Here is a 21,423-nt window from a genome sequence, read left to right on the forward strand (position 1 = left end):
TTGAATCACTGCTTTCTGGTTTTTTGACTCGGACTGTCTTGGACTTCGCTTTCTCTACTTTCCCCCGTGTACTTTGACCTGCTGGACTGTTGACCTCGAGTTTGGATTTCGTCTCTCTGCTGTCGACTCCGTGAAGATGTCTCCACCTTTCAAGAAATGTGATGTCTGCGGGGGAAAGGTCCCCGTCCAGGACCCACACTCTTCGTGTCTTCTCTGCCTGGGAAAGGACCATGATGCCAAGGCTTGCCTGCTGTGTAAGTCCATGTCCTCCCAGGCCAGAAAGAATCGGGAATCCTGTCTTACCTCTGCGATTGCCCAAGGGAAGATCCAGGAAGGGGACCCCGTCCTGCATCGGCTCCTTCTGCATCCGCCACGGCCCCTCCGGCTCCTCCCCATGCTAGTCCGGCTAGCGCTCCACCGGCCTTGGCCTCAGCGGCCCATGATATCGGACGGACCGTCCCAGCCCCCACTGTGGCCCGTGGTTCCTCGAGACCCAGTGCCACCTCCCAACCTCAAAAGTTGGATTCTGGGGTCCCTTCCACCCCGTCAGCTTTGGTCCGGGAGGAGGCGACGACTTCTAAGCGGGCAGCCACTGGTCATAAGTCCCGCGGGCCAGCTGCATCATTGGATCCACGCCCTAAGATGCTCAAGGGCAGTGAAAAGCCCTCCAAGGATGGCAAGATGCCTAAGGACCGCACTGCAACCACCAAGGTGGATGGCTCAGGGTCTTCCAGCGCGAAGGCTGGTACTGACGGCAAGGGCAAGTCAGGCGCGAAGATCGCCAATATGCCCATTCCATTCTTCCCGCCTGACACACCGCGGGATTCAGCTTACTCCAAAAAGAGGGCCTCGTCCACTGTTGACTCCACTCTAGAGACTCCAGCTGCCAAAAAAGCTAAGACCTGGGATCCCGCCAAGTCCCGCTCCGGAGCCAGGACTGAAAAAGATGTCAATCGGGGCCGCCCATGTTCCCGATCCCGTTCTCCGCTGCCCAGGGACCACCGGCCGGCGTCCCCCGAACGGTGATGTGCTTCAAAGCGCCGCCTTCCCCAGGACGAGCCTATCCAAAAGGGACTCGCCGCTACCGATGGTGCAGTTGTCGGGGTTGGCCAGCCGACCGCTACCGAGCCCTCAGCCTCCACGACCGTTCCTTATATTGACTTGGATGAGGAGTCCCGTTCCCACAGGAGGAGGTCACCCTCACACTCGCAGGCTCGGATGAGATCGCCTACGCCCTCACCAGTGCAGGACCCAGAGGCTGAGGACTACTTCTATGATTCGGAGTCCGACAGATTTTACATGGCAGTACCCAGGGACGTGGCCATGCTTAAGTTTCCTCCTAGGAATGATCGGTACCGAGAGGATGTGACGTCTCGTGTTGCAGCCTGCCTTCACTCTCCAGTTCGCCGTGGGACAGTACAACCCAGGGCGAGAACTGCGGTGGAGACCATTCTCTTGGACTTGGAGCCGGATCTTCCTGCCGAATCCGACGCCCCATCGGAGGATGAGGACCGGGCGGACGACCTTTCATTGGGCCTCCGTCAACCAGAGCCAGCCTCACCAACCGACGACGTGCGGACCTTCAGCGAGCACGTCATTAAGATGTCCAGCGCCTTGGACATTGAACTGGCCTATCCCGAGGAGGTGGCCAAGGATCCAATCGAGCGGCGAGTCCAAGGTCGGGTGCAGACACCACCGTCGATACCGTTCTTGCATTTGCTGGAGTCCCTGGTTAAACGCTCATGGGACGCTCCCGCGTCTTTGCTGGGACCACTGCGCAAGATAGAGTCGCTCTACAGGGTATCTTCCCCAAACACCCCCTGGCTGACCTCTCATCCTCGCCAGAATTCCGCGATCGTCGAGGGAGCCCAACACACCTCAACTCAGCGGCAATCTTCGCTCCCCTTGGACAAGGAGGCCAAGAAGATCGATGCCCTCGCAAGGAAGGCTTATTCGGCGTTGGCAGTCAAGGCCATAAATTATACGGCCTGTATGGGGGCCTACGTCCAGACCCTCATGGAAGGAATATCTCTGATCATCCCAGATGTTCCTGATGATGCCCAACGCACTTTGGCGGAGATTAGGGACGAAACCCACTCGATCGGGAGCTGGTTGATCACTGCATCCAGGAATGTGGCGGAGTGCACCGGTAGAGCCATGGCAGCTTCCATCGCGCTGCGGCGACATGCCTGGCTCCGCGGATCGGACCTAAATCAGGGCGTTGGTGCCGCAGTCGAGGAGATGCCCATTGATGACTCAGGACTCTTCCACGCCGACACGGATGACAAACTAAACAGAACGTTTGGGATGAAGGCAGCGGCTAGGAAGCATGGCATGTCCGCCCCCGGCACTCCCCAGTTCCGCAAGCAACTCCGTCCCTGGCATCACCAACAAGGTCAGTCCCAGAGACCATTCTACCAGGACCGCCAGTTCAACCAGCAGGGCTCCCAACGACAGAGGTACCCATCCCAATCCTCTTCTTCGTGTATTACGATTTTACTGTACACCGCTATGATCATCGCGGAATAGCGGTCTATAAATAAAACATATTATTATTATTATTATTCTTTTTCTGGTTGTCGGGCTTACCCCCCCCAAATACTGCAAGTCTCGGAGGCAGGATACCGACCAGTCTAAGAAAAGGGCATGAAGCCCCGCTGCTCACTTCGTTTTGCCTAGCCCCTATTTTTTGAACATTCTTCGGCCCTTTGCCACTGTATGGGCCTCCATCACTACCGACTCTTGGGTCTTGACCATTGTCCAAAGGGGCTACACCCTCGAGTTCGAAGAGCTCCCTCCCACCGGAGCTTTTATTTCAACCGCCCCCTCGGACACCCTTCTCGACGAAGTGCGCTCTCTCCTCCAGAAAGGGGCTATATCGCCCTTGCCTCCTGAATTATTGTCTAGGGCTTTTTTCTCCAGGTACTTCATGGTACCGAAGTCAGATGGTGGAATCAGGCCCATATTAGACTTAAGGGAACTTAATTCCTTTTTGCAATACCAACGTTTTCGCATGGTAACTTTAGCTTCCATTTTGCCTTTGCTTCACCAGGACCTCTGGTTTGCGACGGTAGACCTCAAGGACGCTTATTTCCATGTAGGGATTCAAGAGTCCCACCGTAAATTCCTCGCCTTCATCATAGGCTCCGTCGCCTACCAATACAACGTCCTCCCGTTCGGCTTGGCCATGGCTCCGAGGGTCTTCACGAAGTGCATGGCCCCGGTGGTGGCCTACCTCCACCAGAAGGGCTTGAGGGTCTTTCCGTACCTGTACGACTGGCTATTTGCAGCCCTCTCGCAAGAAGAGCTTCAGGACGCCATCCGCTTCACGCTGCACCTCCTGTCAGACTTGGGGCTGGTTGTCAACCTAGAGAAGTCTCACCTGGTTCCGGCCAAGCAGGTCCGTTTCATCGGCTCCATTTTCGACTCCGAAGAATGCACCACGTACCTGCCTCAGGACCGTTTCCTGGCTTTGTCGGTTGCGGTAAAGGCTGTCCGGTCCCACAGGAGAATAAGGGCCAGAGACATCCAGGTTGTCCTGGGACACATGGCGTCCACTACGTTCATAACCCCATGGGCGAGATTACGGCTCAGGCCGCTCCAATCATGGTTCCTGTCAGTCTTCGATCCCATGACGGACCCTCCAGACAGATGGCTCACCGTGCCGAGACCCGTCGCCGCTTCCCTATTGTGGTGGCTAGACTCCTGCAACGTTTCCATCGGCATGCCCTTCGTCCAACCTCAACCTCAGGTGACCCCAACAAAAGATGCGTCGATGGAAGGCTGGGGCGCCCATCTCTTGGACTTATGCGTAAGGGAGAGGTGGTCTTGACAGGAGGGTGCTCTCCACATCAACGCACTGGAAATGTTGGCTGTGGAAAAAGCACCGAAGGCCTTCGAATCCGACATCACGGGCAAGGTGGTCCTTCTCAAAACGGACAACACAACTGTGATGTACTATGTCAACAAGCAAGGAGGCACCAAGTCGAGGACACTCCTAGACATCACCCTGAGAATCTGGGACTGGTGCATCCGAAGGGACATCCTTCTCCAGGCGATCCACCTGCCAGGGGACGAGAACACCTTGGCGGATTGGCTCAGCAGGACCGCCTCAACCTGCTACGAATGGAGGCTCCATCCGGAGACGGTCTACGACCTGTTTTGTCGATGGGGAACCCCTCAAATTGACCTGATTGCAACGGCCTCCAACAGCCATTGTCCCCAGTTCTGTTCCCGAATGTGACACGAGAGATCCCTCGGAGATGCGTTCGCCTTCGATTGGTCCGGGGAGACGCTCTACGCCAGGGGTAGGCAATCTTTTTGAGCCGGGGGCCGGGTTGCTGTCCCTCAGACAACTGGGGGGCCGAAGCCAAAAAATAAATAATTAAATTTAAAAAAAATTAAATATATAAATAAACCAGGACAAATGTAGGACAACATTTTCAAATGGAAGACACTTTTTTAAAAAAAAATGGAGGACACGCGAAAAAATTTGCTGATTTTTAAAAAAATGTTAATATAAATGCATGTTTCTGAGGCTTCTATAGACAATTGCCCCCCAAAGGCCCCGCCGGCAATTAGCGGCAGCACTGGGCTGGGGCTGGTCCCAAGGCCTCACCGGGCCGCATCCAGCCCGCGGGCCACAGGTTGCCTACCCCTGCTCTATGCCTTTCCCCCGTTCCCTCTACTCACCAGGGTGGTCTCGAAAATGTCGAGAGACGTCGATGCGGTCCTCATCACGCCGTGGTGGCCGAGACAGCCGTGGTTCCTGTCGCTGCTTCACCTCTCCAACGACGAGTTTCTCCAGCTGGAGCCGCGACCAGACCTCCTCACTCTCCAAGACGGGAGAGTCCGACACCCAGACATCGACACGCTACCGATGGTGGCGTGGAGGCTCCACCGCTGACATCGCTCCCACCGTCGGTGCAGAGGGTGATCCGTGCTGCGCAGAGGCCTGCGACCCAGAGGTCCTACGCCTCCAAGTGGAGAAGGTTTCTTCACTTCCTTGATGAGAGGGACCTGCCACCACACCGAGTCACGGTACCGGTGGTGCTGGAGTTCCTGATGTCATTGGTGGACGCGGGGTTGTGCCTCACGTCTGTTAAATGTTATCTTTCTGCTATTTGTTCCTATTTTCAATATGATGGTTTACCTGCCTTTTTCAGGGACCCTCTTGTTAAGAACTTTTTAAGAGGTTGTAATAACCTTCACCCCCAGGTTTCGGCCCCTGCTCCAGCTTGGAGCTTGGACGTTGTACTGTCCGCACTCCAGTCCAAACCCTTTGAACCCTTGGCCACAACGGACCTGAGACTATTGACTTGGAAGACTGCCTTCCTTGTGGCCATCACTTCTGCCCGTCGGGCTGGGGAACTTTGTGCCTTACGGAGGGACGAACCCTTCCTCCGGTTCCACAGAGACAAGGTGGTGCTCCGAACTGATATCACCTTCCTTCCTAAGGTGGTTTCACTTTTCCACATGTGTCAGGACATTGTTTTGCCTACCCTGGCCTTGAACCCGTTCACTGCTGAGGAATGCAGCTTGCATATGCTGGACATTCGGAGAGCTTTGGCTTTCTATCTGGACAGGATGGTGGGTTCGAGTCGTTCCGAAAGACTTTTTCAATGCTGTTCGGAACCTAGAAAAGGACTACCCGTGTCGTCTCAGAGACTGTCGAAGTGGGTGGCAAACACCATCCATCTCTGCTATGAACTGTCGGGCAAACCGACTCCAGCCAGGGTACACTCGCATGCGACCAGGGCGGTAGCAGCATCCTCTGCCTTCCTTGCAGGAATTTCTTTGGAGGACGTATGTAAGGCTGCTGTCTGGTCCCAGCCCTTGACTCTTATTAAGCACTATAGGTTGGACACCAGGTCCAAACGGGATGCAGCCTTTGGGAGGGCAGTGTTGGTCTCGGGATTGCATTGACCGTATTGTTGATCAATTGTACATTTATTGCACTGTTCTGCTATGCTGTTTGTGCATTTCAATTTTTGACTATGTCATGGCACTGACAATGTTTGGTGTTCCTTCTGTATAGATATGCCTGGGTTTTTACCTTTCAGGTATTGTATTACCTGTGTTGTTGTTATGGTTACCTTATGCTACACTGTGTAGATATCCCTCAGGTAACAAAAAATGACTGACCCATGTTTGGACTGATTCAAGGTTTATTATGTGAATAAAAACTATTGTTAACCTAGCTTGGGTTCAGGACACTCCCTCCGCCGCTGACCTAAGCTTGTCAGTCTAAACCCATTTGTATGATTCGCAGAGACCACGAAGAAGAAGGACAGGTTGCTTACCTGTAACAGTATTTCTTCAGGTGGTCATCTGCAAATACATACAAATCCTGCCCATCCTCCCCTCGGTGTCCTGCTCGATTTGGCTCTGTTGGCATCGCCTACTTGGCGGAAAAATTTTGGAACTGGGGAAAAGAGCGGGAACCGGGGCTTTATAGGAGGGGGTCGGGGCTACTGCCAAAAAGTTTCTATATGTTGCAAAGTGTACTTTGCCCAGTGATTCTAGAAGTTTCCGAACAGCACTGCGCAGGCACAGTAAAACCCATTTGTATGATTCGCAGATGACCACTCGAAGAAATACTGTTACAGGTAAGCAACCTGTCCATCTCAATGCCAATATTACAAGAGAAACTATAAGAGAGGCGTCCAGTGACTCCGTGAACGGTGTTAGACTGGATCACTTTGAGCTTGTGAATACTGATGAAGTGGACAAGCTGCTTGGAAGCGTAAGGAAGACGACTTGCTCTCTAGATCCCTGCCCATCTTGGCTGACCGTCCAGGGAGATTTGTCAACCTGTCCTGGACGGGGTCACACTTCCCCTAAAGGACGAAGTCCGCAGTTTGGGAGTGCTTCTGGACTCGTCTCTACAGTTAACATCGCATGTGGAGGCGGTGGCCAGGAGTGCTTGGTACCAACTTCGGTTGATACGCCAGCTGCGCCCCTACCTGGCTCGGAGAGACCTTGAAGCAGTGGTTTATGCAGTGGTAACTTCTTGTTTAGATTTCTGCAATGCGCTCTACATGGGGCTACCTTTGTACCAAGTTTGGAAGCTTCAGTTCATTCAAAATGCTGCAGCCAGATTGGTCACGGGAACATCAAGATCGGACCATATTACACCAATACTAAAATCTTTACACTGGCTACCGATTAGCTTCTGGGCGCAATACAAAGTGTTGGTCGTCACCTTTAAAGCCCTACATGGCTCGGGCCTGAGTTACTTAAGGGAACGCCTCTCCCTACACAATCTGCCCCACACACTCAGGACTTCAGGGAAGAAGCTGCTGGAATACAAAAAAACCCAGATTGGCCACTACTTCCTGAAAAGCATTTACAGCTGCGGTCCCAAAATTATGGAACAACTTGCCAGAAGAGATCCGTCTCATTACATCATTAGAAGCCTTTTAGAAGGCATTAAAGACGGATCTCTTCCAGCGGGCATATCAACCCGACCTGCTATAGGGAAGTTTCCCACCCCATTTAGATTATATGGAAAAACAGATGAATCAGATGCACTGTTTCCCCTACTGTAATATTGCTGGCTGACTAGCATTGACTAGTATTGTATTGTATTGTATTGTATACTGTGGTTATGTGATGATGTTTTTAATCTGTTGTGTATTTTGTAAACTGTATTGCTGATATTGTTGGGATCCCGCCTCGATCCGCAGGGAGAGGCGGGAAATAGAAAAATTATAAAATTATAATAATATTGGGAGGGAGGAGGAGTAGACAGCCCCACATGTTCCACTTTGGCCTCTGTTCTGGTCAGTGTCCTTTTGGCCAGGCCTCAGTGGTGGCTGGGCTGCAGAGGGAGAGGGCCTCTGAAGTTGTTCCCTTCTTGGAGAGGGAGCAAGAGGAACTGACCCACACATCCGCTGGCAGAGGCAGGGAGTGCTGCCCTTTGGTGCCCCCCCCCCATTCAGTCCCTCCTTGCAGGGCACATCATTGGAGGTGGTAGCTGCTGGTGGGCAATATCAGGACATGACATTACCCCATGGCAGCTCGGTCACAGGGGGCCATTCTGCTGAGTGACCACTGGGTGCTGCCTCTCCTCCAGCTCTTGCTGGAAGGGAGGATTTGGGGGGATTGGCCAGGAGTGGTGATGCGGTGCCCCCCTTTGCCTTCGGAGCCCCGTGACCTTGCCAGGTGCGCCGCCCACCCCTGGCACCAAGGCCCACCCTTCCTGCCGTCTCCGCTGCTCTGCGTTTTTCGATGGAGGCAGCCTTGGGAGTCCAGCTCTCAGCCGCCTTTGATGTCTCAGAACTTGCTTTATAAATATTTCCTTTGTCAGCACCACGTTTTTCACTTCAGATTAATTTGATTGAGTTAAGCGATGAAAAAGTCCTTTACGTTAATGATCAGAACCATCCCTGGAGGTTGGAGCTGCCTCCTGATTGGACATGACAGGCAGAGCCAGGGCGGTTTGTCCTTGCCCGCGCTCCCCTGCGCTGCCCGTTCTCTCATGCGCTCGCTTGTTCTCTTCCTGGCTGCCTCTTCTGGGCCTAACCCGGCCCAATTGCCCCTGGCTCCCTCTTCCCCTCAGACGGCCAGAGTGAGGCACCCGCTCGGCCGGCGAAGAGGTCAGGTGGCGCTTCAAGGCCACCCGGTGCCCAAAGGCCTGGGCCTCAGAGGCCTCTGTGTTCTGCCTGTAAAGAGGGTGCTGCTCGTCCGCCTCACTTGCACACTGCTTGATATTGTCAGCTCCCCCAGTGGCCCATAATAGTTGTAGGTAGGAAGAGGGTACATTTTGAAAATGTAAAATTACTAAGAGAATCTGTCAGTCAAACCAACAGAAAGCAGTGAGAAGAGTAGCTGGGGAGGAATCCCTGAGCAGACAAACAGATGCATTTTGCATAGACCATGGAAGAGGAACGCAGTCCTGCCTTTCCTGACTTCATGGGGAAGAGAGTCCCAAACAGCAGGCACCACCACCAAGGAGTCTCTGCTTCCCTGTTGGCCCCGTGGCCGCTCTCTGTTGCCAACTTGGACATGTGCAGGGGAGCTGAGATATTTAGGGCTTTGTGGCTCAACAACAAAACTTGGAATGTGGCTCAGTGCCCCCCTTTGTCCCAGGTGCCATGAGCCGCTAGCTCGGCACACCTCCTCTTCCAGCCTCACCTTCCCAACTAGGTGCCAGGGGAGACCCATGTGGCGCACATTGCGGTGGTCTAGCAGTGGGCTACCAACGGCAAGGCTTTGCCTGGCCAGGCAGGCAGTGGGTGGGGGTGTTCAGCTTGGTCATCCTCTTCCTGCCCCTCAGTTCTTCTGGGGCTCCCCCCCCCCCACATTTCTGGCAGCTCTTCTCTGAGCCTTTTTCCTTTCACATTGTGAGCTCCTTGGGGCAGGGACCTTTGTCCTCTTTATTTGGGGAAAGCAGGAAGACTGACGGGCCGAATGGGATGGTGAGAGTTGACCCTAGGAAAGGCCTCCCTGGGTCTCCCTCCTTAGCCTCTAATGGGGCAAGTGTGTTTGCTGTCCTAGCTCCCTCCCTCCCTCCCTTCCCGTCTTTCCTGCAGGGCACCCAGAGGTTTGCTGCTTCCCCCATTGGCCAGTGGTCTAACTGTGACCCTACCACAGGGTTTTCTTGGAGAGGTTTGTTCCAGGGTGTGCTGGTGTTGCTTTTGCCTTCCTCTGAGACTGAGAGGATGTGCCTTGCCCAGGGTCACCCAGTGGGTTTCCATGACCAACAGAGAGAGGAGAGTCTGGCTCCCTGTTGCCCCCTCCTCCTGGCCCAGGGGGCTTAGCTAGGAGCCTCCTCTATCTCTCTTGCTTCACCCTCTCTGATCCCTCCTCTGGAATGGAGCTGGATACCTTTCCTGGGCCACCTGCGCTTGGGAGAGGCACCTGCATGGATCATTTCCTCTTTGGAGCACCCAGTGGGCCAAATGGGACAGGGGTCTGGCTTCGAAACAGAGAGGAGCAATGAGGAAATCCAGTTGCCCTCCTGGCACCGAATCTCTGGAAGGGAGGGGTCCACAGCCAGCCCCTGGTGCCTTGGGTGCTGGTTTCCCAGAGAGGAACCAAGGTCAGGGGACGGCAGAGATCTCTACGGTTTCCTGGCAGAACCAGAGCGGTGGGCAGTGGAGCAAACGTGATGGATTGTCTGTCTGGCCCTTTCATCAAAGCAGTATGAAGTTTTATGGAGCGCTGGTTTTATGGAGAGTTGGCTGGCCTCTAAACAGGCCTCATTTGTTTCCCCCAACTACCTTGACCGCCGCCACTGCTGTTGCTGCTGCTGCCGCCGTTTGTCCGTAAAGCATGGCGGCCTTGGGGTGGGCAGGCCAGTGAGCCCTTTGGCCGGCAGTGGGGGCCGTTCCCTCCCTCCCTCCCTCCCTCCCTCCCTGTGGCTTCCAGAAGACGTGACTCGCAAGCCAACAATGTCATGGCCAGCCAAGAACAGCTCTCGGAGGAGGAGGACGAGCCTCCTCCAGAGCAAGAGCTAATTGAGGCTACACCAGGTGGTAATCCTGCTCTGCCAGGTCCCAGCCCCAGAGGAGGAGGCCCAGCCAGGTCCTAGTGCTAGGGAGAGGCCTCCTGTGGTGCCACAGCCTAGTGGTGACTCTGGGGAGGAAGCTTGCCTGGATGAGCCTACTTACAAAGAGAGAAGGGCTGAGAGTGCTTGCAGGCGCAGATCCAGGAGGATTGCAGAGAGGCAATTAGCCAACCAGCCTCAGGTGGCACAGGGGAGAGTTTCCCTTACTTAAGCTGTAGAGAGGCTTCCACTCAGGGCCAGAGTTTATTGCATGATCCTTTGGTATGATTGCTGCCGGCACTGGCTCCTTGTATCTTGACTCCTTGTTGCTTTGACCTCGGAACGGACTGGACCTTTGTTATCTTCTTGCTGCTTTGACCCTGGACTGATTTGACTACTCTGACTCCCGGTATCCTGACTTCGGCTTGGCTTTTGGACTGCTCTGACTTCTGGTATTCTGACTTTGGCTTGGCTTTCAGACTGCTCTCACGCTTACTCCTTGCAAGGTCTGTGGACTGCTTCCACTTGCTGTGCTTAGCCATTCTTATCGGCATAGTGTGGGTGTGTTGGCTGCAGTCCAGGACAAACAAGCACCTGCAACTTTGGGTCACAGCGGGCTCCGTGGCCCCTCAGCCATCCTTCTGACACATGCTGGAAAGTTTGTGTGGGGGGGAGCAGGCAGGGTCATGGAGGACTGGCAGGTGCCCACTCTTGGCCCTTCTCCTTCAGGCCCAGAGGCATGCACACAGACACACACTTGCCCACCAGGGCTTGGGCTCCTCTGACCTGCTGCCTTTGGGGAGGGGCTGGGATGTGGGGGCACCTGAAGCCCCCCTCCTGCCCCTCCCTCCTCCCTTCCCAGGGATTTTGACGCACAAGTCAGGAAGAAGGAGGTGGGAGAGGCAAATGTGGCCGGTCAGTGGGTCGGGCTGCCTCCCTGCTTCCCTCCTGATGCCACTGAAGCAGAAACAGCAGTGTGTCCGGAGCAGGAGGGTGCATGGGCAGAGTCCTTCCCTTCCTCCTTGGGCTCAGGAGGGCACTGGGGGGCTGGGAGGGGCCGCACATGTCCCTCCTTCCCAGCACAGCCAGGCTCCCTTCCTTGCAGAGCTGGCGGTTGTACAGCGGTGCTGCCAAGAAGGCTGTGTATGTGTATCGGGTTGTGACGCTCCTCTACCCCATCCAGGGGCCCGAGAACCAGTTGGTGGGCATTGGGCACCCTCCTGGTGCTCGCACATTTCCTCATGGCAGTGCTCCATGTGAGCGTGCGCACATGCAGTCCTGGGAGAGCGTGCCACAGGGGCCTGGATTTGGCGAGAGCTAGATGGGATCAGCTGGAGAGGCCCACGAGGCAGGCATCCTATTCTCCAGGGCTGAGCCCTCTGAGGAAGGGTGGGATCCACTGGTGTAGATGGACAGAAGGAAACAGAGGGGGTCTGGGCACTGCCAGTCAGTGGGCCTTCTCTCTTGGGGGGGGGGCTTTATGGGTTTTCTTTATTGGACAGCTCGGCCTGGCCATGGCCTCCCCTTGATGGCCAGGTGATGGATGGTTTGTCCACAGCAGCCGGTGAAGGGAATCTCCATGGGAGGCTGGGCTGACTTGCTAGCCTTTCTCTGGCCACAGTCCAGCCCTGGCCCGGCCCTCGTGCCTCCTCTGGCCACCAGTGGTGCCACCAGAAGGAATGCAGGGAAGAGCTTGTCAGGCCTCCCGGGGTCTCTCTCTGTCCCCCAAGCGCCTGGAAGAAGGAGCAGGGTGCCTTTGAGCATGTTGTGAGTGGGAACTGGAATGGAGCAGAAATGGTGTTTCATGCAAAAGATCACCCCAGAAGTGTGCAGATGGGGCTGTTGGCACTGAACGGCTGGGAGCCCCAGATCCCTCTGAGCTCTGCCCAGTTGCCAGGCCAATCCAGCCTCTCGCTAGAAAGCCACTGAGGCTGAGCCATGCTTGCAGCTGAGCCCCCGAAAGGGTCCCTTGCAATTTCCCACTCCCCCTTCCCTCACCTCTGCAGGTGTTCTTGTTGGGAAATCAAGCACGCTCGCTCTCACATACAGCCCCTTCTTTGCAATTAGAGCAATTGGGGATTATAGATGGTATAGACCCCCCCCCCCCCTGCCTTGCCGCCCCAGGTTTCTCCATTGCTCACCTATCTATTGCAATGCATGGTCCTAAACACTTTATGTATCTTAGCAACCAGACCATGTGATCCAGGAAACATTTAGGGTCGGTGGGCATATAACAGTTCCCTCTCTTCTATCTTTTTTCTCTTCTTTGTTCTCAACCCAACCGGATGCGGCTCTCTCTTATACCTAAACCTTTCATTGGTTAGTAGAATGCAGGTACTTCAAGTGTATTTGCTTTTAGTAAAGTTCTTTAGTTTAGAGCTTGATAAAGTCCAACCCCCTTCTTCTGCCGTGCAGGAACTCACCATCAAAGCCTTCCCTATGGCAGATGGCCATCCAGGCTCTGCTTACAACCTCCAAAGAGGGAGAAGCCACTGAGACCCTCCATTGAGGCAGCAGTGTCTTCCGCTGTCGGATAGCTCTTACCTTCAGGAGGTTCCTCCTAATCTTGAGAGGGAATCTCTTCCTGTAGCTTGAACCCCTTGCTCTGGATCCTGGTTTCTGGAACAGCAGAAGACAAGTTGACTCTTTCTTCAATAGGACACCCTTTCAAACTTTTAAACAGGGAATGAAATGCACAGATATAGGGTTACACTATCATGTAATACTGCCACTCATCTGCTTTGGTCAGGCCTTACCTGGAATAATCCTGTATCCAGCTCTGGGCACTTCATGTTTTCCAGACCCTTCACCATTTCAGTCACCCTCCTCTGGAAACGCTCCAGTTTCTCACCATGAATTGTGGTGCCCAGAACTGGACACAGTAGTCCAGGTGGGGCCTGACCAAAGCAGAATACAGTGGCACTATTACTTCCCTTGATCTAGACACTATACTTCTATTGACGCAACCTAGAATCGTATTGGCCTTTTTTGCTGCCGCATCGCACTGTTGACTCATGTTCAACTTGTGGTCTACTAGGACTCCTAGATTCCTTTTGCATGGAGTCTTGGTAAGGTAGGTATACCTCAATCTGTGCATTTCACTTTTTTGTTCAAAAAAATTGTTTTGTTAGTTTTGGCCCTGCTTTCTAACCTATTTAGGTCATTTTAAATTTTGATCCTGTCCTCTGAGGTATTAGCTACTCCTCCTAATTTGGTGTTACTTGCAAATTAGATAAGCATGCCCTCTATTCTTTCATCCAAGACGGGCCCAGAGTGGTCCTGTCCTCCTCCCCGGCATCCCCCCCCCCCCCCGCAAGAATCTCTCTGAAGCTGAAGCCACTTAGACTCTGCTGCTTCTCTTGGCTTGGACAGATAGGCAGATGACCATCCTGCCCACGGTCAAGAGGGTCTCTCCAGCCCGGCTTTCATGAGAGTTGGAAGAAGTGAGTGCCCAGGAGGGAGACCGGGAAGCCCCTGATCTGGCTCTGCTTGGATGCTGTGGCCGCAGGTCCACTGGGCTGCTCTGCACCATTCTGGTGGAGGCAGCTTGAAGGAGGTGCAGGGCCACTGCCACCCCCCTCTAGAGCGCCCTTGGCTGCCATTACCGCCACCACGGCTGATGTTCTGTGCAACTGCATGCACCACACAGTTTTTGCCTTTATGGGTAGGCAATTTTCTGTTGTCACTGACAGTCTGCAAACTTCCTGACAGTTGGCAAGGCAATGCACTGTTATGCTTGTAACTTACGCAAATAATGAGAGTGGTTTTCCTCTAGTGTGTGTGTCTATATGTAAACCCTTCTCTCCTGAGCTGCGTAGATTTCCACTTCAGCCTTGTTTCCTGCTTCACTTGTCATTCATGTGTGATCTGGAAGCCGCTGGGCAAAGTGCTGCATCTTGCTCCCTCCATCACTGAGCGGGCATCTTTCTCATTTGGTTCCAGCTGGCAGGACTCCTGTGCCTTGGCTGTGGGTGGGCAAGATGGATGGCGGGTGGTTCTTTCTGGGTCTCTTCCTGTTCATCCTAAACAGATGGGAAGAGCTTTGGGCTCATAAAGCAAACCAGCACCAGCGCTGCCCCTTAGCCACTGAAAGGCCACTCGTATCGGGCTGTCTTCCATTAACAAAGTCTTGGGCTTGACCACAGGAGGCCTGGGGACCACAAGTCTTGGGCCAGTGGCGAGGGGACCCTTCCCAGCACATGCACATGGGAGGCAGCAGGGGAAACACAGGACGGTCTGGGATGCTTTGCTGGGGGCCCAGGGTGCTTGTGACTCCTTCGGAGGAGGACTGCATTGTCTTCCCTCCTCGATCCCTTCCAGTCTGGTTTCCGCCCAAGGCATTCTACAGAGACAGCTCTCACTAAGATCTCCAATGACCTTTTACGGGCCAAGGCTAATGGCCTTTACTCTGTTCTCATCCTTCTCGATTTGTCTGCAGCCTACTGTCTCCTAATTGACATACTCTCTGACCTTGGGTTCTCAGACTCTGTTCTTGACTGGATTAGATCTTACTTGTCTGGCAGATCTTTTGCAGTGGTCACTAGTGGTCAGACTTCTTCTCCTGTTCCCTTCTCTGTTGGAGTTCCCCAGGGCTCTGTTCTGGGTCCCCTTCTGTTTTCTCTCTACACACTGTCCTTAGGAAAACTCATTAGCTCTTTTGGTTTTTCCTGCCATCTCTATGCCGATGACACCCAGCTGTATCTTTCCACCGCTGACCTTTCTCCAAGGCTTGAACAGCCAGTTTCGTCTTGTCTCACAGCTGTCTCACAGTGGATGCGCTTTCGGCGTTTGAAGCTCAACATGTCCAAGACGGAGCTTCTTGTCTTTCCTCCTAAGCTACCCTTCAACTCTCCTTTTCTGTCTCTGTGGACAACATTTCTATTCAACCAGTCCAGCAAGCCCAGTGTCTTTGACCCTTCTCTGTCGTGTATCCCTCAGATCCAGACCACAGCCAAGGCTTGTCGATTCTTCTTATACAATATTGCCAAAATCCGACCATATCTCTCCGCCTCTTCTGCCAAGATCCTGGTCCATGCCCTAGTGATCTCACGACTGGATTACTGTAACGTCCTCCTGGCTGGGCTTCCTCTTTCTCACCTCCGTCCCTTAATTTCTGTCCAGCATTCAGCTGCACGCATGATCACTTCCACCCACCGCTCTGACCACATCTCTCCTGTCTTGGCATCCCTTCACTGGCTCCCCCTCCCTTTCCGCATTCAGTATAAGCTCCTGCTCTCGACGTTTAAAGCCCTCCATGGACTGGCCCTCCTTACTTATCAGACCTTCGTTCTCCTCACCTTCCCACTCTGTTGTTCCCTCCGTTCTGGTAGTCAAGGGTTCCTGTCTCAGCCCAGGATTTCCTCTGCCCCATCTAGGATTTGCCCCTTTTCACTCGCTGCCCCTCACTCCTGGAACCTTCTTCCCCCGCGAGACACAAGAGCCATCACTTCTTTAACCAGCTTCAAAACGGAGTTGAAAACCATCCTGTTCAGAGAAGCCTTCCCAGGCATTGCATAATTGTCACTTGCTATTTGATGTTCTTGTGGTGCCTGTTTATTGAATCATTTTCTGTATTGCTATGTATTTTATATGTATTATCCTACTAGAGAGGCCCCTTCCCCTTCACCACTCCCTTCTCCTTTTGTGTCGTGTCTTTTTAGATTGTAAGCCTGAGGGCAGGGAACCGTCCAATTAAAAAGATTGTATGTACAGTGCTGTGTAAATTTACAGCGCTTTATAAATAAAGGTTAATAATAATAATAATTCCCTCTCCTTGCCTTTTGGCAGCCTCTGCATTGAATAGAGAGGGGCAGAGAGTGGGGCAGGCGGGAGGGCTGGGAGCCCCTGTGGGTCCCTCGGGCATTCAAGTGCATAGCTAGTGTTTGTCCTGCGGTGTGTTTTCCTCCATGAAATATTTAAGGGGCCTTGAAAGTGCTGAGTGGTAGGGAGGGAGTTGCTTACCTGGCATGTGGCTGCCAGGCGGAGGTTGCTTGTGGGGTTCAAGGGCTCACATTGTCTTGAGGGCATCCTGTCCGGAGAGTTGTACTGTGGGAATGTCCCAGCGGGCAGGAGGGGAGGGGGCCATGTCTGGCCATCAGGCTCCAATGTTGAGTAAAATGGTGGACACAGCTGGGGGTGCTGCTGTCTCCCCTGCAGTGGGCACTGGATCCTGGAAGCCTGCCTGGGAGGGCCTGTCCAGCCAGAGGAGCCCTAATTGGAAGCAGCTCTGGAGTCGCCAGGCCAATGCTGCTTCCCCTGCTCCCCAGAAAGAGCTTGAGAGTGACACATGTCCTGAGAAGGGGGTCGCCAGCCGGGTGTATGTGTGTGTGTGTGTGTGTGCAGATGGATGGCAAGGCCTGGAGGAGGAATAGGAGGCCAAGTCCCCTGCTCCAAGGTGCTGTCGTGCCTTGAGGCCCTGGCTTTCCCATGGTGGCCTCCCTGCCATCTTGCTCCTGCCCCTCTTTCTGTCCCCCCAGCTCCCCTTTCACAAGAGGTGGCAGCTCTGCAGGAGCCTCTGAAGGCTGGAGGCCATGACTGGCAAAGGCAGCCCCACGTGGTGGAGGAGAGGGCTGCTGGCTACAGGTGTGGGGAGGAGACCCCAGGCTTCCCCAGGCAAAAGGAGACGGTCCTAGGCTCATTGATTTCGTGTCTAGGATGCCCTTCATTGCTGCAAGGCAGGTGGGCGGTGACAGTAAAGGCCACACAGTCAAGGGCCCTTTGGAATCAATAGAAAACACAGCAGTTGCCAAGAACCAGTAAACCAGAAGCCATAGAAACCAGTCTGTAAGACACAATAGATTTGCCGGGGCAGAATAAGTGATCTCCACACTCCACCGCCCACAACCCAGATAATCCTGCCCCCCCAGCATTGAAATGGTGCCTGGCCTTGGAGGGTCTGAAGCCAGCGCTGGACATTCCTTGCCCCAGGGGCATGGTGAATGGCACTCAGGGCAGAAGGACAGAAGCTGGGTGTGGGCCTTGGGTCTGTCGATCAATGTTCCAGAGGGGCTGCCCACCTCCCCCTTTCCCTTGGGGAAAGCCAAAGAGTTGAGAACAATGAAGGCCTCCCTCCCCATCCATTACTGCCTTGGCTGGCGCTGGTGGTTCCGCTTGGCTGCTGTCACCACTGCCTCCATTGGGAAACCCTTGGAGAATCGGGCCAATGGCGTTCTGCACCAAGAAGAAGAAGGGATAATGAGGCACACGGTACAAATTAAGGCTAACCCATGCACATGTGATGCATCTTTCCTTTCTGTTTCCTGAACATATTTGCAGGGTTTCCAGTAAGCTGAAGGAAAGGGAACTTGCAGCTGCTTTGGGGGGACTGAAGCGAACCCTCAGCTTGAGTTAGGAATGCCACTAAGGTGGGGAAGGGGCACAGGGGATTGGTGCCACTTGGCCCTTTTCCTTAGGGGAGGCCAGTGGGGTCTGCTGTGGTCAGTGTCAGGGAGTTGTAGTATAGGAAGGGGTCACAAAAGGTGGGAGGCTTTTGCTGGACCCTGGGTGGAGGGTGGCCATTGGTGTCCTTTCTTCTGCCCTGCAGTGCCTCCAGACAGGGGTGAAGGTGTCGTTTCTCCTCCTGGCCTGGCAGCCATTTCAGCTTCCTCCAGCTCATACCTCCATCCAGTCCAGCCACTGGGACCCTGAGTGGCCCCTCAGGAAGGCTGGTCTTATGACACTGCCCCATTATGGTTCTTCTCATGTGCTGGCCACTGTTGACCTGCCTTGCCAGGAGGGGCACCTTCCAGATGGAAGAAGCCACGGACACTGTGCATTGAGGGGCACAAAGCCAGGTGTGCCTGGACAGGGCATGTAAAGTCTCTGGTCCATTGGGCCCCCCGTGGCCCTTGTTGGCTAGTTGAGGGGCGCTGGGGGTTTGGCTTTGTTCTAGCCCACGGCAATATCTTCCTGCCTCTTTGTGGGGCCTCTGCGCACCTATTCCCCATGCCAAGGGGTGCAGCCAGGGCAAGGCTCCTTCCACGCCCCCTTGACTCTGTCTCTTGGAATGGAGCAAAAGTGGCTGGAGTCAAGGTGGGTAAGTTGTCAGGGGATGGCGGGGGACTCTTTTGGGGCAGATGGGGGGGCAGAGAAGACCCCTTGCCTGCAGTGGCAGCGATAGCAATGTCTCAGCCATCCTTCTGTCTGTCTGTCTGTCTGTCTGTTTCTTTCTCTCTGTGGGCAAAAGGCCAGCATCCCTTCCATGCACTACCAACTAAAGCCCGGGGGGCTGCTGGGGCTGCCCCTGCTTTCTGATGGCCTCACGCTGGAGGCTCCGATGCTACCTTTGCAGAAATATTTGTTTGGCTGGAGGCGGGGGCGGGAGAGGCTGGCACCAATGCCTCCTGAGCTTGGAAGCTGCTGCCCTCTCCTCTGACCTTGCAGGACAAATGGCCACAAATGGCCATTCCTTAGCCTTGTGAGACATAAAGGCTTTTAGAAAACCTCCTGCTGTTCCTCTTTTTCCTGGCAAAACCCTCCAGGCATTTCTTGGGCCCTTCCTCATATGTGGCTCTATTTTTTCCTTCCCCCGTTGCCCCTTACTTATTTATTTATTTGTGGTGGGGTGGCCAAGCCGATCCCCTGGTGCCAAGCAGGGTCATTGGGGAGGGATGCTTTTCCCACTGGTGCGCTGAGTGTCCCTCTGGGTGCTGCTTGGCTGCGATTCCCAGGCCTCTGGGTCTGGCCCTGGAAGCACCTGCCTTGGTTACATCCTGTTTGGACCACCGTAATGCGCTTTACCTGGGGCTGCCTTGGAAATAGGCTCAGAAACTTCATTTGGCCCAAAGCGCTGCAGCCAGGCTGATCCCTGGGAACACACAACTCCCTTGTTGCGACAGCTCCATTGGCTGCTGGTCCATTTCCGTGCAGAATCAAAAGTGCTGGTTTTGAGCTATAAAGCCCTAAAAGTTATTCCATGCCTTGCTGGCCTTCAGGGCAGCTCCCCAACCTGCGTGTTTTCCCTTTCAGGTGAACGTCACGGTAGACTACATTCGGCCAGCCAGCAGCGCCACAGACACGGTCCCCGCTTTCTCTGAGCGCACCTGTGCCACAGTCACCATCGGTGGCATGTGAGTATTGGGCTTGGGTGGGGCTGGAAGGTCCCATGGCTCCCCGGGGGTCTTTTCCTCAGCCCCCCCCCCCTCGTGACAGGGCCAAGTGCAAACTGGCCAAGCTGAGCTGAGCGGTCAGGGGCTTGGCAGCACAGGATAGTCCTTGCCTTGGCCTTCTGTCCCTCCCGCCTCCTGTCTTTCTTCTTCGTGGTCTCTGCGAATCATACAAATGGGTTTCACTGCGCCTGCGCAGTGCTGCTCGGAACCTACTGGAATCACTGGGCAGAGTTTTACTCTGCAACATATTGAAACTTTTTGGCGGTAACTCCGCCCACCCGTTATAAGGCCCCTGCCTTCCCGCTCTTTTCCCCAGTTCCTTTTTTCCGCCGCGCTAGCTGCTTCAGAGGAACCTTCGCTTGCTTTGCTTGCTTGGAATCACTTTCGTTTTGACCATTCTTTGTCTCCTGCCCCTGGTAACTTCGGACCTTCGGACTGTTGACTTCGTTTTCGGATCTCCCATCGACTTGGCAACTTTGAAATGCCTGCGGCTTTCAAGAAGTGCGACATTTGCAAGGGCAAGATGCCCGTTCAGGACCCGCACTCCACCTGCCTGCTTTGCCTTGGTCCAAGCCACGATCCCAAGGCCTGCGCACTCTGCAGATCCCTCTCTTCCCAGGCCCGGAAAAACCGTGAGTCCCGGCTTACTTCGGCGATTGCCCTGGGGAAATTGCAAGAAAGGGGTCCGCGGTCTTCTTCTGTCCCGCCTCTGCCGCCCCCCGCTTCATCTTCTCGGGCAAGTGTCTCCAGCGTGGGATCGGGGAGAGCCGCCGTCCCCAGCGTGGTGTGCGTCCCGGCCGGGACTCCTTCCACCACCTCCGATGTGGCCCGTGGCTCCAAACCGCCCAGTGCCACCGACAAACCCTCCAAGCGCCCCCATAAGCCATCGGGGACTGAGGGTACCGAACGGGCCTCCAAGCCAAAGGAGGGATCGGAGTGCCCCCGTTCCAAGGAGGCTCCCAAACCGGAGGTCCATCTCGCCTCGCCTTTGTCCTCCAAGGCATCCAAGGGATCACGGCATGCGATGCCTAGCGACCATACCGAACCGGTGCAAGGAACAAGGTCCCCGAGGCCTTCGTCATCAACACCGACTGCTGTCCTCCTGGACCTCCCGGACAACCCTTTCTTCCCATCGGAGGAGACTCCCAAGCCTGGGAAGAAGAGGCACCATGACAAGGCTGACCGTGATCCGGCCCCTAAGAAGGCCAAGCCCTCCAAGGACCGGCCCACCACCGACCCGCTGAGGGCAAAGGACAAGGAGCGCTCCCACTCCAGACAGGCCCGCGCCTCCGCCTTGCCAGCTCCATACCAGGAGCCGACGCCGGTAGACCAGGGGACCCCAGTTACATCCCTGCCTCCCCCGGCCTTGGACTTCATCCACGGGACGGATGACGCCCCTCGCTCTCCTGATCATCGGTCTCCTTCCCATCCGGCGACCGATGATGAAGGTCACTCGGCCCACATACAGGGGATCCCGGACCTCTTCTACGACGTGCAGTCGCGCCGCTACTACATGTCGGTGCCGGAGGACAGAGCCCTGAGGGAGTTCACCAGACTGAACCCCCACCCCATAGACCGAGCCGACCCGGCCAGATCGGTTCCCACCGTGTCGGTCTACGAGAGGTCATCATCGCCGCCCCGTAGACGCGAGAGGTCGCCGTCTCCACTCCGTACTCGTGAGAGGTCGCCGTCCTCAACCCGCAGACGCTCCCGATCGTCAGTGGACTTCGTCCGCCCGAGATCCCAGGTCAGGGTGACGGACCCCCTCTCCTCCGACCTGGATTCTGAGGACGAACCGCTACCACCTTCGGAGGCACCCTCGGA

General features: G+C 54.9%; 1 protein-coding gene across 1 annotated transcript in view; it reads left to right on the forward strand.

Moving 5' to 3' along the window:
* Positions 1-21,423, forward strand: part of LOC149274977 (staphylococcal nuclease domain-containing protein 1-like) — a 130,773-nt gene that overhangs the window by 73,925 nt on the left and 35,425 nt on the right. Inside the window, exon 12 of the mRNA XM_089505068.1 lies at positions 19,460-19,560. Coding sequence (XP_089361194.1) covers positions 19,460-19,560 — 101 coding nt within the window. The remainder of the gene's footprint in view (positions 1-19,459; positions 19,561-21,423) is intronic.

The sequence above is a fragment of the Sceloporus occidentalis genome, unplaced genomic scaffold (genome assembly GCF_023333645.1).
Source record: "Sceloporus occidentalis isolate IW3139 unplaced genomic scaffold, rSceOcc1.0.p SCAF_307, whole genome shotgun sequence".
NCBI lineage: Eukaryota > Metazoa > Chordata > Lepidosauria > Squamata > Phrynosomatidae > Sceloporus > Sceloporus occidentalis.